Raw genomic sequence first — 16722 nt, forward strand, 5'->3', positions numbered from 1 at the left:
CTGGGAAGACAAGAGCTGTGAGGAGACGGGGGGGGTGAGGTGGAGGGAGAAGAGACAGGGCTGGAGGAGGTGTAGTAGAGAGGGAGAAGAGACCGGGCTGGAGGAGGTGTAGTGGAGAGGGAGAAGAGACAGGGCTGGAGGAGGTGTAGTGGAGAGGGAGAAGAGACAGGGCTGAAGGAGGTGTAGTAGAGAGGGAGAAGAGACAGGGCTGGAGGAGGTGTAGTGGAGAGGAAGAAGAGACAGGGCTGGAGGAGGTGTAGTAGAGAGGGGGAAGAGACAGGGCTGGAGGAGGTGTAGTGGAGAGGGAGAAGAGACAGGGCTGGAGGAGGTGTAGTGGAGAGGTGTGCTGGGTTAGAAGTACTTTCAGTTTTCGGCGAGCGTTGAACTTGCGCAGACACTCCACAGTCTCCTGTCTGTGCATCATGGACGCCACGGTGGAGCGTTGCTGAGGACAACAGAGAAGAGCATTAGAGCTTACACCAAACACTGTCTGTCTGTGTGTGTGTATGTGTATATATGAGTGTGTAAGAGTGATTGTGTGTGAGTTAGTGTGTGTATGTGTGTGTGTGTGTGTGAGAGTGAGTTTGTGTGTGTAGGGGTGTGTATTGGTTTAGGTTGGTTGAGGGGCAGTTTTATGGGCGTATGTGAAGCCCTCTGTGACATGCTTGCGTGTAAAAAGGGCTATACAAATACATTTTGATTTGATTTGATTATAAGTGTGTGTGTCTGTGTGAGAGTGTGTGTGTGTGTACTTACGCAGACCCAGGGGTGTTTGAGGGCCTGCTCAGAGGTGATCCTCTTGGCTGGGTTGATGGTCAGCATCTGGTTGATCAGGTTCTTAGCCTCTGGAGTGACTGTGTCCCACTCTGGAGAGGGGAACTGAGCAGGAGAGGGAGAGGAGATGGGGAGGAGAGAGAGAGGAGAGAGAGAGAGTGGAGAGGAGAGGGGGAGGAGAGAGAGATGAGAGAGAGGAGAGAAAGGAGCCGGAGAGGAGCAGGGGGAGGAGAGAGAGAGAGAGAGAGAGAGAGAGAGAGAGAGAGAGAGAGAGAGACAGAGGAGAGGGAGGAGAGAGAGAGATAGAGATAGAGAGGAGAGGGAGAGGAGAGGGAGAGGAGAGATAGAGGAGAGAGGAGCAGGGGGAGGAGAAGGAGGAGAGGGAGAGGAGCAGGGGGAGGAGAGAGAGGAGAGAGAGAGGAGAGGGAGAGAAGAGAGAGGGGGGAATAGGGGGAAGAGAGAGAGGAGCAGGGAGAGGAGAGGGGGAAGATAGAGAGAGGAGCAGGGGGAGGAGAGAGAGAGGAGAGGGGGAGGAGAGAGAGAGAGAGGAGAGGGGGAGGAGAGAGAGAGGAAAGGGGGAGGAGAGAGAGAGGAGAGGGGGAGGAGAGAGAGGGGGAGAGGAAAAAGAGAGAGAAGAGGGGCAGGAGAGAGAGGAGAGAGAGGAGAGGGAGAGGATGAGGAACAGAGAGAGAGGAGAGGGAGAGGATGAGGAGCAGAGAGAGAGGATGAGGGGCAGAGAGAGAGGATGAGGGGGAGAGAGAGAGGATGAGGGGCAGAGAGAGAGGATGAGGGGGAGAGAGAGAGGGTGGGGCAGAGAGAGGATGAGGAGCAGAGAGAGAGGATTAGGGGCAGAGAGAGAGGATGAGGGGGAGAGAGAGGGTAAGGAGGAGAGAGAGGATGAGGAGCAGAGAGAGAGGGTGAGGGGGAGAGAGAGAGGATGAGGGGCAGAGAGAGAGGGTGAGGGGCAGAGAGAGAGGGTGAGGGGGAGAGAGAGGAAGAAGTAGAGAGGAACACATACATTATATTAGTACTCTGTCTACTGAGGTCATTAATTAAACAGGAGACAGACGGGGGATTCTGCTTCTACTTAGCAAACTGAAAACTTCATTACCACAGAGTGCAGGAAAGGAGAATACACACACACCTCTGCAATGCGTCAGGGGGCCCTGATAGGATCAATAGCTCCATCGCATCTCTCTGTTTAACACTCCTAACCGTTCACCTGCTCCCTTCAAAGGAGAACCCCCCTCCCCACACACACACACACTGACATACGTCGTAGGCCCCAGCCTTGATCTGCTGGTAGAGTTTGTGCTGGTCTTCATCCCAGAATGGAGGATAGCCAACTAACAGGATATACAGAATCACACCTGAGGAGAGACACAGAGAGAGTGGGAGAGAGAGGGAGCGAGGAGACAGAGGGAGAGAGAGAAGAAGGGGGTGAGAAATTTCCTTCAACTCTACTCTGGGATCAATTTCTACAGTATGTATTGAAAGACTTGGCCTGAATTTTTATCATAATCGTAACCGTCATAACCCCATATTTGTTGTAGTTCCCACACAAAACTACACAAGCTATGTCCGCCAAACTGCAGCCAAAATTCCCTTTAAGTGTCTCCTGTACACAGCAGGGAGCATTTGAAGTTTTAGTCTTGTGTCTAGTGACCAGAATGGTGACTTAGTGACTGCTAGTCACCCACCCTGACCTCCCGAGATGAGTGTTTGTGTGTACGAGGGTGTGACGCAGGGTGTTAGTGCTCACCACAGGCCCAGATATCCACAGGCTTGCCGTAGGGGTCTTTTCTCAGAACCTCTGGGGACAGGTATCCAGGGGTGCCCGCAAAACCTGCCAGAGACACGAGGAGGGTTTCACTGCTGTCTGCTCACGCTGTTTCACCTCATTTCTCTTCTGTCTCTCATTCAAGTCAGGCTGGCTGACAGAACACATCCTCTAGGCCTCTAGCTATATGCCAGCTTCATATAATCATGCTAATGCTATCATATTTGCATATATTTGCATGTTTGCAATGATTTTGTAAGGCAAACTTTTTTTAAACTTTTTTTTCTGGTGTAACTTGTTTAATCGACAGAATACTCAACTACCAAAAAAGTCAAAGCGCCAGTGAAGCCGTTATTGAAGTCGGCTCTGTAATTCCTGCTGATCCACTTCTGTGTGAGTTAGTGTTGGCGTGTGGGTTTATTAGAGAAAGCTCTCTCACCAAACCAGGCCTGTTGGTCTCCCTGCACCTCGATGGCTAGCCCAAAGTCTGCTAGCTTCACTGCTGCTCCCTTCAGCTTGCTGGCCAGCAACAGGTTCTCAGGCTGACAGACAGTCACACAGAGTTAGACACAGTTATACAGACACCCAGTCACACAGAGTTGTACACAGTCATACAGTTATACAGAGCTATACAAACAGAGATTCATACAGACATATTCATACAGATACAAATTCATACAGACACAAATTCATACAGACACAAATTTATACAGACACAACCCTCAATGCATTTCCTTCTACAGAAATACATAGATATACATACATATTTAGAGAGAGTTATGGCAATGTTTAATGTAACAGACATAGGGGAGGTTTACTGTATAGGAAATAGAGAGATGGAAAGAGAGCTGGGAGGAGGAGAGGAGACAGAGAGATCCTCTCTACAAGACCATATATGGACATGGGCTTGTAGTCATGGAAACCACTAGGGAGTCATTTAGGCGCTACAGTGGGGTGAATACTAAATGTGTGGTATGTGTTTGTGTGGCAGCGTTTGAGATGGCCGTTATTTGAGCAGTAGAACATTAAGGGCTGCAGTACAAGCCCACTCAGCGCGAGAGGCCGACACATCAGGCCGACAGCACCAACAAACACACACGTGAGGAAACGGGTGAATGTGCATGCATGCAATAGCATGCACACACTCTCTCACATTGTAATGCAGTGAAATTGCAGATGAAATGTGGTTCATCTGCAGGAGGAGAAAAGGAGGACGGTTTCATGTTCATTTGCACCAAACGGATGAAAACACGACAAAGGTCGCTCCTGTGAAAACAGGCTGTTGTGATGTCAGTCAGGTTGTCATGGTTACTCTGAGGCTCTTCATTCTCTTTCCCTTCCCTCATATAATGGGCCTCATTACAATAGTAAGACTGCCCTCTTATAATAGGCCTAATTACAATGGTCAAACTGCTCTGCCTAAGTCTTATAATGGGCCTCATTACAACAGTAAGACTGCCCTCTTATAATGGGCCTCATTACGATGGTCAAACTGCCCTGCCTAACTCTTATAATGGGCCTCATTACAACAGTAAGACTGCCCTCTTATAATAGGCCTCATTACAATGGTCAGACTGCCCTGCCTAACTCTTATAATGGGCCTCATTACAATAGTAAGACTGCCCTGCCTAACTCTTATAATGGGCCTCATTACAATAGTAAGACTGCCTTGCCTAACTCTTATAATGGGTCTCATTACAATAGTAAGACTGCCCTCTTATAATGGGCCTCATTACAACAGTAAGACTACCCTCTTAAAATGGGCCTCATTACAATGGTCAAACTGCCCTTCTTAAGTCTTATAATGGGCCTCATTACAACAGTAAGACTGCCCTCTTATAATGGGCCTCATTACAACAGTAAGACTGCCCTCTTATAATGGGCCTCATTACAACAGTAAGACTGCCCTCTTATAATGGGCCTCATTACAACGGTAAGACTGCCCTCTTATAATGGGCCTCATTACAACGGTAAGACTGCCCTCTTATAATGGGCCTCATTACAACAGTAAGACTGCCCTCTTATAATGGGCCTCATTACAACAGTAAGACTGCCCTCTTATAATGGGCCTCATTACAACAGTAAGACTGCCCTCTTATAATGGGCCTCATTACAATGGTCAGAGCTAGTTTCTTATCATGGGGGGGGGGGGGGGGGGAATCCCACCATGAATTATCCCCTGCCCTTATGCTCTGATGACAGGCAATTTCTGTACCCTGCTCTCCAGCGCACACACTCATGTTCAGAGTCCTGAAGGAAATGTAAAGAGAAGAGGGGGGCAATACCAAGAGAGAGGGAAACAGAAACAGAGAGATAGGGGGAGGAGTAAAAAATGGATGTAAGGGGAGTATGGTAAGAGAAACAGATAGAGAGAGAGAGAGCGACGGGGAAGCGAGCGTTGCCATGGACATGTTGGTGTGTGTGGTTGCCATGGCGACAGCAGCCACTCACCTTGAGGTCCCTGTGCACGATGTCATGCTGGTGGATATGATTGACACTCTCCAAGATCTGATTAATACACTGACTAAAGGAAGAGATGGTGGGGGGGCAGGGCCAGAGAGAGAGAGAGAGGGACACAGAGAGAGAGATTAGCATTCACCACATTTACCAAACATATCACATACATCATTAATACATGGCAAATGTCCGGCAACTGAACTGAAAGAAAGGTTGAGCGCAGTTGACATGTGTGGGGGTTAACAACATAGAAACTACCAACTCTGGATGCTGATATCATCTTCCAGCATAAAAGCATGTATGTGTGTGTGAGCGCACGCCCCCGGGGGAGGGGGAGGCAGAGAGGGAGTGAGATGAGAGCGAATGAGGGAGGACTGCAGGGTGGATTCAGCAGAGATGGCTAGAATACAGATATACCTGTTGACGAGGAAACACAGCAAACCAGGATACAAAACAATCCCCATTCATTGTGTTTGTGTGTGTCCGAGAACACATGCATTCAGTTTGTGTGTACATCTGTGTGTCCAATCCTAATCTCCAAGTGGTTTGACCTGGAGGGTGTAGCTAAGTAACCAGGGAAACCTGAGGTACGTACCTGGCGTCTGCCTCGCTGTAATACTCCCTGGCTACGATGTCCTCAAACAGCTCTCCTCCCGTCACGCTGACACACACACGGGACACACACACACGGGACACACACACACGGGACACACACACACGGGACACACACACACGGGACACACACACACGGGACACACACACACGGGACACACACACACACGGGACACACACACACGGGACACACACACACAGGACACACACACACGGGACACACACACACACGGGACACACACACACAGGACACACACAGCATGGAAACACAGGCTGTCAGCACAAACCAACAAACCCCGCTAGTATAGAGGCAGAACGTGTGAAAAAGACCCTGTTCCGTTGCCTATAACAGTGTATACTTACAGGTCAAAGACCAGGTAATGAAAGCCTTCTTCAGAGATACTGTCATGGAGTCTCACTGAAAGAAAGAAAGAAAGAAAGAGAGAGAGAGAGAGAGAGAGAGAGAGAGAGAGAGAGAGAGAGAGAGAGAGAGAGAGAGAGAGAGAGAGAGAGGAGGGTGAGGTTGGTGATGAAGCTGGGACCAGGGTTAGGCTGCAGTTATGTAAAGTGAAAAGTTGTGTAATAAGACGAGCAGGCTGGCCGTGCAGTAAGAACTGAGCGAGCGTCTCTCTTTCTCTCTCCCCCTCTCTCTCTCCCTCCCTCTCCCTCTCCCCCTCTCCCTCCCTCTACCTCCCTGTCTGCTTGTCCTGTTATTTTCCTTTTCTCCATCTGTCACTCTCTCTCCCTCTCTCTTTGTCCTAAAGTTTATCTAAGGCTAAACTGGCATAGAGCAGGAGGGGGCTGCTACAAGGAGCACCATGTCCTAGATTGTACTCAGTGTTACATACTGTAACAAAGTAACAGTACAATTCCGTAATACAGTTAGGTCCATAAGTATTTGGACATTGACACAATTTTCATCATTTTGGCTCTGTATACCACCACAATGGATTTGAAATGAAACAATCAAGATGTGCTTTAAGCGCAGACTTTCAGCTTTAATTTCAGGGTATTTACATCCAAATCAGGTGAACGGTGTAGGAATTACAACACATTTTATATGTGGGCCCCCCCCTTTTTAAGGGACCAAAAATAATTGGACAAACTAACATAATCATAAATCTAATTGTCACTTTTAATACTTGGTTGCAAATCCTTTGCAGTCAATGACAGCCTGAAGTCTGGAACCCATAGACATCACCAGACTCTGGGTTTCGTCCCTGGTGATGCTCTGCCAGGCCTCTACTGCAACTGTCTTCAGTTCCTGCTTGTTCTTGGGGCATTTTCCCTTCAGTTTTGTCTTTAGCAAGTGAAATGCATGCTCAATTGGATTTAGGTCAGGTGTTTGACTTGGCCATTGCAGAACATTCCACTTCTTCTTCTTGGTCTCATCTGTCCATAGGATGTTGTTCCAGAACTGTACAGGCTCTTTTAGATGATTTTTGGCAAACTCTAATTTGGTCTTCCTGTTTTTGAGACTCACCAATGGTTTACATCTTGTGGTGAACCCTCTGTATTTACTCTGGTGAAGTCTTCTCTTAATTGTTGACTTTGACACAGATACACCTACCTCCTGGAGAGTGTTCTTGATCTGGCCAACTGTTGTGAAGGGTTTTTTTCTTCACCAGGGAAATAATTCTTCTGTCATCCACCACAGTTGTTTTCCGTGGTCTTCCGGGTCTTTTGGTTTTGCTGAGCTCACCAGTGCGTTCTTTCTTTTTAAGAATGTACCAAACAGTTGATTTGGCCACACCTAATGTTTTTGCTATCTCTCTGATAGGTTTGTTTTGATTTTTCAGCCTAACGATGGCTTGCTTCACTGATGGTGACAGCTCTTTGGACTTCATATTGAGAGTTGACAGCAACAGATTCCAAACACAAATACCATACTTGAAATGAACTCTAGACCTTTTATCTGCTCCTTGTCAATGAAATAACGAACTCCCTTTATGAGGGAATAACATACACCTGGCCATGGAACAGCTGAGCAGCCAATTGTCCAATTACTTTTGGTCCCTTAAAAAGGGGGGGGCCACATATAAAATGTATTGTAATTCCTACACCGTTCACCTGATTTGGATGTAAATACCCTGAAATTAAAGCTGAAAGTCTGCACTTAAAGCACATCTTGATTGTTTCATTTCAAATCCATTGTGGTGGTATACAGAGCCAAAATGATGAAAATTGTGTCAATGTCCAAATACTTATGGAGCTAACTGTAAATACCTGCAGACATAGAAACATCCAGTGAAAGAACGAGAGAGAAGAAAGAGTAACAAGGGTGTCTTTATACCCCCCTCTGTTTCCTCCCCCACCTCATCCATCACTTCATCACATGACCTCCTCCCTCTGCACTGGGTGGCTTGAGGGACAATCAGAATTATTTTTGTCATTGCAGAAGTAACATAACCACAGAGCCACTCACCGATGTTGGGGTGTTTTAGCAGACGGCAGATACGGGCCTCTCGGTCCAGCTTTTGATGGTCTGGGGATAGAAGAGGGGAACAGGAACAAGAGGAGAGGTACAGGAGAGGTACAGGAGAGGAACAAGAGGAGAGGAAGAGGAACAAGAGAAAAACAAGAGGGGAACAAGAGGAACAGGAGAGGAACAAGGGAGGAACAGGAGAGGAACAGGAGAGGAACAAGAGAGGAACAGGAGAGGAACAGGAGAGCAACAAGGGAGGAACAGGAGAGGAACAGGAGAGGAACAAGAGAGGAACAGGAGAGGAACAAGAGAGGAACAGGGAGGAACAAGAGGAGAGGAAGATACACAAGAGGAGAGGAAGATAAACAAGAGGAGAGGAACAAGAGAGGAACAGGAGAGGAACAAGAGGAGAGGAGAGGAAGAGGAACAAGAGGAGAGGAGAGGAAGAGGAACAAGAGGAGAGAAACAGGAAGAGAGGAACAAGAGAGGAACGAGAGAGGAACGAGAGGAACAAGAGAGGAACAAGAGAATGGAGGAACAGGAAAGGAACAGGAGGAGAGGAACAGGAGAGAGACAGCAGAGGAACACAGGAGAAGAGAGGAACAGAAGAGGAACAAGGGATATGGAGGAACAGGAGGAGAGAACAGGAGAGGAACAGGAACAGGAGAGAACAGGAGAGGAAAAAGTGAGGTGGGAGGAAAAGGAGAGGTATTAACCACTGTAATACTGTTAGAACTGTGCACATCAAATGATTGACTACCTACTGCACTTACTACATGCACTTTTGTATGTGCAATGGGTCTCAGCAGTTTGGCGTATGCTAACTGAATGAAAGTAAGCATTACTGTGTTAGCAGGCTGAGAGTCCGTGAGGCATTTGCCTATGAACAGCATCTTTACTGGAAAGGCAGGAGGTCAAACCCACAGTGATGAAGGTACCCAGAATAACGCTGTGTTCACAATTTTTTTTTGATTACATGTAAAGTCAATGCAAACACGCAAATTCACGCCGTGCAATGCAAATTTCAGTTGAAAATGTTGACGCTGTGTCGCTAAAGTTTTAGAAGAAATTAAATGGGGAAAACCAAAACGGTTAAATCCTGAAGAGTAAGGCGAATCACGCCAATAAACGAGCGAGTAACAAGCTTTGCTTTTGGTGTGAACACAGCATAATAAAGGGCTAGGGGAGAACATGGGAATCCCAACCAAAGCCTTCCAAGCCGCTGTGTGGAGAGAGTATATTTGTAGTGGGGCAGCTCCCAGCCCCAGCACAGGAACATTGCAGTGTTGGCACTTCTGTCTGGCTGGGGACACATAGCCTACACGCACACACGCAAACACACACACGCAAACACACACACACACATGCACACACACACACACGCACACACGCAAACACACGCACACACATGCACACACACACACACACACGCGCAAACACACACACACGCACACAAACAACAACGCTGTCTGAAGCCTCGTCTCAGCCTGCTGGTGATACTGTAATGCTGCACGGATATGACAGGACAGGGCTAGGGACTAGAGAGAGAGATGGCGGGAGGGAGAGAGAGATGGAAAGAGATGTAGAGATGGAGATTGAGATGGAGAGAAATAAAGACAGATAGAGAGTGATGGAGAGAGATAGAAAGAGATGTAGAGATGGAGATTGAGATGGAGAGAAATAAAGAGAGATGGAGAGTGATGGAAAGAGATGTAGAGATGGAGATTGAGATGGAGAAAGAGAGAGATGGAGGGGAACTAAATGAGCCTCTAATCTCCTTCTACTTCCGAGGGGTATCTGGGGGTAATCCTGGTGTTAGCACAGTGAGTCTGACTGTGTGTGTAAACAACACCAACAACGACTGAACGAAGACTCTATCATCACTGAAGATGTGCATGCACACCCTAACCACCAAGCACAAATGAGCGGGTCTATTTCAGTTTGATTTCACTAGACTAAATGTGGCTGAAAAATCTAATTTGATCAGATTTTCTACAAACAGTTCAGCCTAATTAGATATTGCAGCGCTAAGTATCCGATGCGTAATTCAATAACCTCTCAACAGGCGGTTGTGTTTTGTGGAACACACTGCTAAACGTCCTGCCAGTCCCATGTCCTCCTTCCTGAGTCACACAGGTGAGGGCTCAGCTCCACTGCAGCTCCACTGCAGCTCCACTGCTACACAGCCTCCTGTCTCAGGCTCATTACACTGGTGACTCAGCAGGGACAGAGAGAGAGAGAGAGAGAGAGAGAGAGAGAGAGAGAGGGCAGGGGGGAGGGAAGGAGAGAGACAGAAGGAGAAAGAGGGAGAGAGAGAGGGAGGGGGCGGGGGGAGGGAAGGAAGGGGAGACAGAGAGAGAGAGAGGGGGGGGGGGAGAGAGAGAGAGAGAGAGAGAGAGAGAGAGAGAAGGAGAGAGAGAGAGAGAGAGAGGGAGGGAGGGAGGAGAGAAGGAGAGAGAGACAGATAGAGTAAGATAGAGAGACAGAGGCTAAAGGATTACATGGAATGTCCATTTGCTAGAAGAGGATCACAGCACCCCAGTATCTGCGTGTGTGTGCGCTGAGTATGTGTATGTGTGTGGACTCTGGTGCATAGTCACTGCACCATATGAATTCATTAAATTTGCTTGTGGATGTGTTGTCCACAATGCCGATTGGAAAAGGAACTCTAACAACCTTAAATCAATTTCCCTACCAGCACCACTACAATACCTTCATCACTGTTCCATAACCACTGAGGCTATGTGATTCCGGTCCATATCAGTGTTTCCCACACAGACTAATTCCTTGGCGGTGCTCCACAGAATCTACACCGGCCTCCACATATTGTGTTTCTTAAAAAAAATGTTTTAACAATATTTAGGTTAAAACACCCAGCGTATTCGTTCAGCTGCATTTCCTTTCCCTGCTCTCCCCCTCCGTCACTCACGCGTCTTTCTCACATACACACACAGTGACAACGTCAGCACACGTTAGCAACGACGCATAGACCCGCCGTTCTAGTAAGACAGACAGCTATATCAGCGAGCCCTCAGCATTAGTACCGTAGCTAAAGGTCTAGGAAAGTTGAGGCTACTTTTCGCTAAGTACCTACGAACATGTCTTCGAACGAAGACAAAAGAACGAAGGGGAACCTTCTTTCTTTTGGTGAGAAGTCTCAGGAGCTAGCTACTTACCCGGCGTCATGGAGCCGACCAGTTAAATAGTTATTTAGCACTAGCGTTGCTACCTGCATATGCAGAAATTATTTGTTTGTTGTTGTTGATTTTGTGAATCATTTTGGATTAATATTTAATATAATAAAGTTCTGTGTAACGAATTATTAACAAAGGAATTATTTTGTGTGTGTGTGGACAGGCCTGTGTACGTGTGTGTGTGTGTGTGTGTGTGGACAGGCTTGTGTACATGTGTGTGTGTGTGTGTTTGTGTGGACAGGCCTGTGTACATGTGTGTGTGTGTGTGTGTGTGTGTGTGTGGACAGGCCTGTGTACATGTGTGTTTGTGTGGACAGGCCTGTGTACATGTGTGTGTTTGTGTGGACAGGCCTGTGTACATGTGTGTGTTTGTGTGGACAGGCCTGTGTACATGTGTGTGTGTGGGTGTGTGTGGACAGGCCTGTGTACATGCATGTGTGTGTGGACAGGCCTGTGTACATGTGTGTGTGTGTGTGTGTGGACAGGCCTGTGTACATGCATGTGTGTGTGGACAGGCCTGTGTACATGTGTGTATGTGTGTGGACAGGCCTGTGTACATGTGTGTGTGTGTGTGGACAGGCCTGTGTACATGTGTGTGTGTGTGTGTGGACAGGCCTGTGTACATGTTTGTGTGGACAGTAGTGATGGAATGGGTCCGGTTGAGTTTGGGTCAAACTAGGTTAGGTTCTGACTCGCCAGGTCGGTCAGGTTTTTTGAGTCTTACTTGGAAAAAAATAATTGTGCACACATGCGCAGTGCACATTTAAACTATTCTCCAGGCTTGTGACATGTGGTGGCTGAGCGGTTAGGGAATCGGTCTAGTAATCAGAAGGTTGCCGGTTTGATTCCCCGCTAGGCAATTACGTTGTGTCCTTGGGCAAGGCACTTCACCCTACTTGCCTCAGGGGGAATGTCCCTGTACTTACTTTAAGTCGCTCTGGATAAGAGCGTCTGCTAAATGACTAAATGTAATGTAAATACCTCACTCAAAACATCTAATGTACACCAGTCTATACGACCATTGACGACATCATCATGTTTTCTTTTTCCACCAGACACTTTGTAGCCTATGGTTTTTATTTTGACAGGTCTGCCCCAGGTTTTGATTAAAAAGTGATGCAGTTGAGTTTGTTTATTTAATGCACTTTTACAAATACTGACCGTTGTTATGTTCTGATAATATCAGTGAATACGACATACTAATACTAAAGCTATCTCTTGGAAGTCGCTTTGGATAAAAGCGTCTGCTAAATGAATAAATGTAAATGTTGGCGATAAATGTATAAACTATATGTTCAAAGTGTTTTTTTAGTCACATGCACCAAATAGATAGAATCAGGCATCAGGACAGTGACATTCTTATGATTTGGCTAGCAAAATCTACAAAGTAGCATCAGAAGAAATAAAAAGATATGTATACAGCATATGTAGGCTATAGTATTATGCTTGTGTGTGTGTGTGTGTGTGTGTTGGCAGGCGTGTGTAAAAGTGTGTGTGTGTGTGCAGGCCTGTGTGCAGGCATGTGTACAGGTGTGTGTGTGTGTGTAAAGGTGTGCGACTGTGCGTGCGTGTGTGGGCATGCTTGTGTAAAGGTGTGTGTGTGTGTGTGTAAAGGTGTGTGTGTGTGTAGGCAGGCCTGTGTAAAAGTGTGTGTGTGTGTAAAGGTGTGTGTGTGTGTGTGTGTGTGTGGGCAGGCCAGTGTACAGATGTGTTTGTGAATGTGTAAAAGTGTGTGTGTTTGTGTGTGTAAAGGTGTGCGTGTGTGTGGGCAGGCCTGTGTACAGATGTGTTTGTGAATGTGTAAAGGTGTGCGTGTGTGTGTGTGTAAAGGTGTGTGTCGTAGTAAACAGAGAAAAAGAAGGCAGACAATTACTGCTACTTCCTGCTATTCTCTAATTGGACATCTGCCTGGCCAGGGGGCGGGCCTAGAGCCATGTAAGCATGCAGGCACATAATAAGACAACACACAACTCTCAGTAACCCTTCTCACCATGGCCAATCGCTCGTACACATGTCAGCACTGAGACATTTCAGCCTGACCAACCAGCAGCTGCCAGCTCACCAGCCAGGAGGCAGCAGTGGCAGGCAGGCTGTGTCCCTGGGCTGTCCCTCTGAGACAGTGACGGTGTGTGTCCCCACCCCCCCCTGTTCCTCAGATTACTGCAGTGTTTACCAGGGCTTTCAGAGACTTACCCACCAGGCCGTGCGTGAGGTCACACCGGCCCTGGCGCACTATAAAAAAACAGCCAAATCCTATTGGGCTCTGCGCCCGCTCACGCACCGTCTGTCTGTCTGTGTGTGTCTGTATGTGTGTGTGTCTTACACTACTCTTCTTGGCACAATCTTCTGTGGTCAGATCCACTCTATACCCTACTACTGCTTTATCTCCCTCTCCCTGTACCAACCCTGCTCCTTTTCCCTCTAAGCTCTCCATTCACCTACATGCTCCTACCACCTTGTCCCTCCCTCTGTCCCTCCCTCTCCCTCCCTCTGTTCCTCCCTCTGTTCCTCCCTCTGTCCCTCCCTCTGTCCCTCCCTCTGTCCCTCTCTCCCTCCCTCTCCCTCCCTCTCTCCCTCCCTCTGTCCCTCCCTCTGTCCCTCCCTCTGTCCCTCCCTCTGTCTCTCTCTCTGTCCCTCCCTCTGTCCCTCCCTCTCCCTCCCTCTGTCCCTCCCTCTGTCTCTCTCTGTCTCTCTCTCTGTCTCTCCCTCTGTCTCTCCCTCTGTCTCTCCCTCTGTCTCTCTCTGTCTCTCTCTGTCTCTCCCTCTGTCTCTCCCTGTTTCTCCGTCTGTCTCTCCCTCTGTGTCTCCCTCTGTGTCTCCACACATACATATGCAGGAACACAGGTATCCTTCATGCCCAGCACTAGTCATGTCACGTTGGCTAGTTCAAACAGCCCAGAGACTGTGCTGAATCCTAACTTTGCCCCGTGGTAAACAGCTGCATCTGCTCTTTGACAATACCACATAACAATACAACATTCAACATAATTATACACAGGAATGTGATTAATGATACACGGATACCATGTGATACTGTAAGAGAACCCCCCCGCAACACTGACTAGTCCTCTCTCACACACACACACAGGACAGGACAGCGCAGCACCAACAGGGAGGTGCCTAGGGAATCCTTGGGGTCTTAGTTCCTGATGAGATACATTTAGCATAAGTGGATTAGCCTCAATACACACCACTCCCCCTGCCAGTGAGGATGAGGGAGGCAGGTCTTGGTATGTCTTGGTGGGTGCAGAGGAGAAGGGGAGGACAGGGCTTTGGGGGACAGTGGGCAAGGAGCAAAAGTACTGAAACCTTAAGAGCAGAGGAAAGCGTGACTGAGGAGCTTTGGGCTGCATGCATAGTTGTTCTGCTGAGGTGTGTGTTATGATAACCTGCTAAATGTTGGCAAGATCACAGGACATTATGACAAATGTTATTATGACTAACTAAAAGGCACAGTCTCCTCCCATCACCTCCACACACACACACACACACACGCACATACACACACACACACACACACGGCTGCATTAACAGAGCTGGCCCTAGGACAGTGAGGATCAGGTGGATGTTACCTCTGGCAGACAGCTTCTTAGTGTTGATGATTTTTGCTGCGTACTCCTGGCCAGACGACTTCTTCACACAACGTCGCACCACAGAGAAAGCTCCCCTATGAAGAGCACACGTGATCACATCAGTCAGGGTTTACAAACGCCACAGGTTCACCTTCTCACATGCTAACACACGTTTGCACACACAAACACATAACAATATATGCAGCTCATTGTAGCCTCCAATGTTTCTCTACCAAGGTCGAGAGCCTGGAAAGGTGCCAGAAAACAAAGTCTTCAACCGTCATTGGCTGTGGACCATCATCCAGGTCATACAGGGGGGTGGCCATCTCAATCAGACCACAAGCAGTGGCAAGCTAGACTTTCAACTCTTTATATTCTGTGTCAAACCAGTTCAAAGATACGGGAACGTCTATTCAGCCTGGACAACAAACACCGGTGATGTGTGGCTTGGGTTTTCTCTCCGTCATCGAAATTCCGAGAAAACATGTCTCTCACCCCTGCTCTTTAAAGGCCAAATCCGCATAACTAGTGCCACTAGTAGTGGCCAAGATGCTTGCTAAGAACGCTCCATTAGAAATTCATGCTGCCAGCTGTTACGTTTGGTTCGTCAGTGTTTGGTTTTGACACCGTGCAAACAACAGTAATGGCCTGTGAAGGACGGCTGTGATTGAAGACAACGGTTAAGTAGCGGGGCTATCTATGATCTACATGTTCTCCCGTTAGCTAGAGCCTCCTTGCAGCCTGCGCTGTACAGGCATGTCGGAATGGGACAGCTAGCCCTCTGGAGCGGCGGGGCCTATCTCCGCATACCCCGCTACAGCGTATCTAGCACGGCCACACCGAATGACAGCCCGTGCCACCAAATGTCACGGGGCTCTCACCGGACCTTTTCCCTGCGTCTTGACTAACTCGTCAGACCGAAAAGGAAGGCGTCGGCTAGACAAGTGGACTATACCACCTAGTTAGCATGATATAGCTATTATCCATTTAGCTGTGCATTGTGATCTATTGATTGGCTAGATTAGCTGGATACGATTCCTCTCTTAGGCTATTTGTCATAATTACAGCGGCTAGCGAGCCCAAACCCCGGCCCAAACCACACAAGTACACAGCCTTATCTGCTGTCAACATCCAGACAATAGGATGGTCGCCTAGCTCACACTAGTACTAGCTCGACAAGCCTGCTAGCTTACGTGAGAAACGAGCTTGCGGGGGTAGGAGGCTAGACCACTAGGCAAAATACGGTTAGCTAGCTAGCTAGCTACTGGAGCACTACGGCAGTCACTTACTTTCCGAGTTCTTCGTAGAGTTGGTAGTCGTCGGTGAATCTGGTGGAGGTAACGATAGTAGCCATGATTAGTCTCTTAGAGGGGAGCCTTGAGCTTTAGGGCACCACAGCGGCTAACTCTCGCACGGTGTCCGGGGAGGGTAGCCTCCTACAGTGGCGTTCCTCTGACAGGCGAGCTGAGAGAGAGAGAGAGAGAGAGCGAGAGAGAGAGAGAGAGAGAGAGAGAGAGAGAGAGAGAGAGAGAGAGAGAGAGAGAGAGAGAGAGAGAGAGAGAGAGAGAGAGAGAGAGAGAGGCAGCGACGGGAAGGGAGGGGTTGGCACAGGGGGGGGAGAGCAACGCGAGATTTCAGCAGCTTTTTGAGCATAGTCATGTAATCAGTCTTGGCTATATTGATGCAGTATCGTGCGAATCAGCGCTTAACCAGATTCGGACCCAAATGCTTTTGGGGGAAATAACCTTTCTTCATGATTTTAAAGATTAAATAGTGCTGTTTAGCTGGGTTGATCAAAGCAATTTCAGTATTCTGAAAGAAAATAAATAAATCAATAACATCCAGATGTATTAAACATTGTCATACACACTACCCGTCAATTGTTCTTGATCACCTGTTCAATGTTTC

The 16722-nt window shown here is 47.9% G+C and overlaps 1 protein-coding gene across 11 annotated transcripts in view; it reads right to left on the reverse strand.

Annotated features, from left to right (window-relative positions):
* Nucleotides 1-16263, reverse strand: part of camk2g1 (calcium/calmodulin-dependent protein kinase (CaM kinase) II gamma 1) — a 32235-nt gene extending 15972 nt beyond the window's left edge. For all 11 annotated transcript variants that reach the window (XM_067245510.1, XM_067245506.1, XM_067245508.1 and 8 more), the window contains exons 1-11: nucleotides 16104-16263; nucleotides 14815-14909; nucleotides 8049-8108; nucleotides 5987-6041; nucleotides 5607-5672; nucleotides 5006-5078; nucleotides 2994-3096; nucleotides 2537-2620; nucleotides 2050-2144; nucleotides 757-879; nucleotides 362-445 (exon numbers count right to left, since the gene is read on the reverse strand). In XM_067245510.1, coding sequence (XP_067101611.1) covers nucleotides 362-445; nucleotides 757-879; nucleotides 2050-2144; nucleotides 2537-2620; nucleotides 2994-3096; nucleotides 5006-5078; nucleotides 5607-5672; nucleotides 5987-6041; nucleotides 8049-8108; nucleotides 14815-14909; nucleotides 16104-16168 — 903 coding nt within the window. In that variant the 5' untranslated portion in view covers nucleotides 16169-16263. The remainder of the gene's footprint in view (nucleotides 1-361; nucleotides 446-756; nucleotides 880-2049; nucleotides 2145-2536; nucleotides 2621-2993; nucleotides 3097-5005; nucleotides 5079-5606; nucleotides 5673-5986; nucleotides 6042-8048; nucleotides 8109-14814; nucleotides 14910-16103) is intronic.
* Between the last annotated feature and the right edge of the window lie 459 nt (nucleotides 16264-16722).

Source organism: Osmerus mordax, chromosome 10 (assembly GCF_038355195.1).
Source record: "Osmerus mordax isolate fOsmMor3 chromosome 10, fOsmMor3.pri, whole genome shotgun sequence".
Classification (NCBI taxonomy): domain Eukaryota; kingdom Metazoa; phylum Chordata; class Actinopteri; order Osmeriformes; family Osmeridae; genus Osmerus; species Osmerus mordax.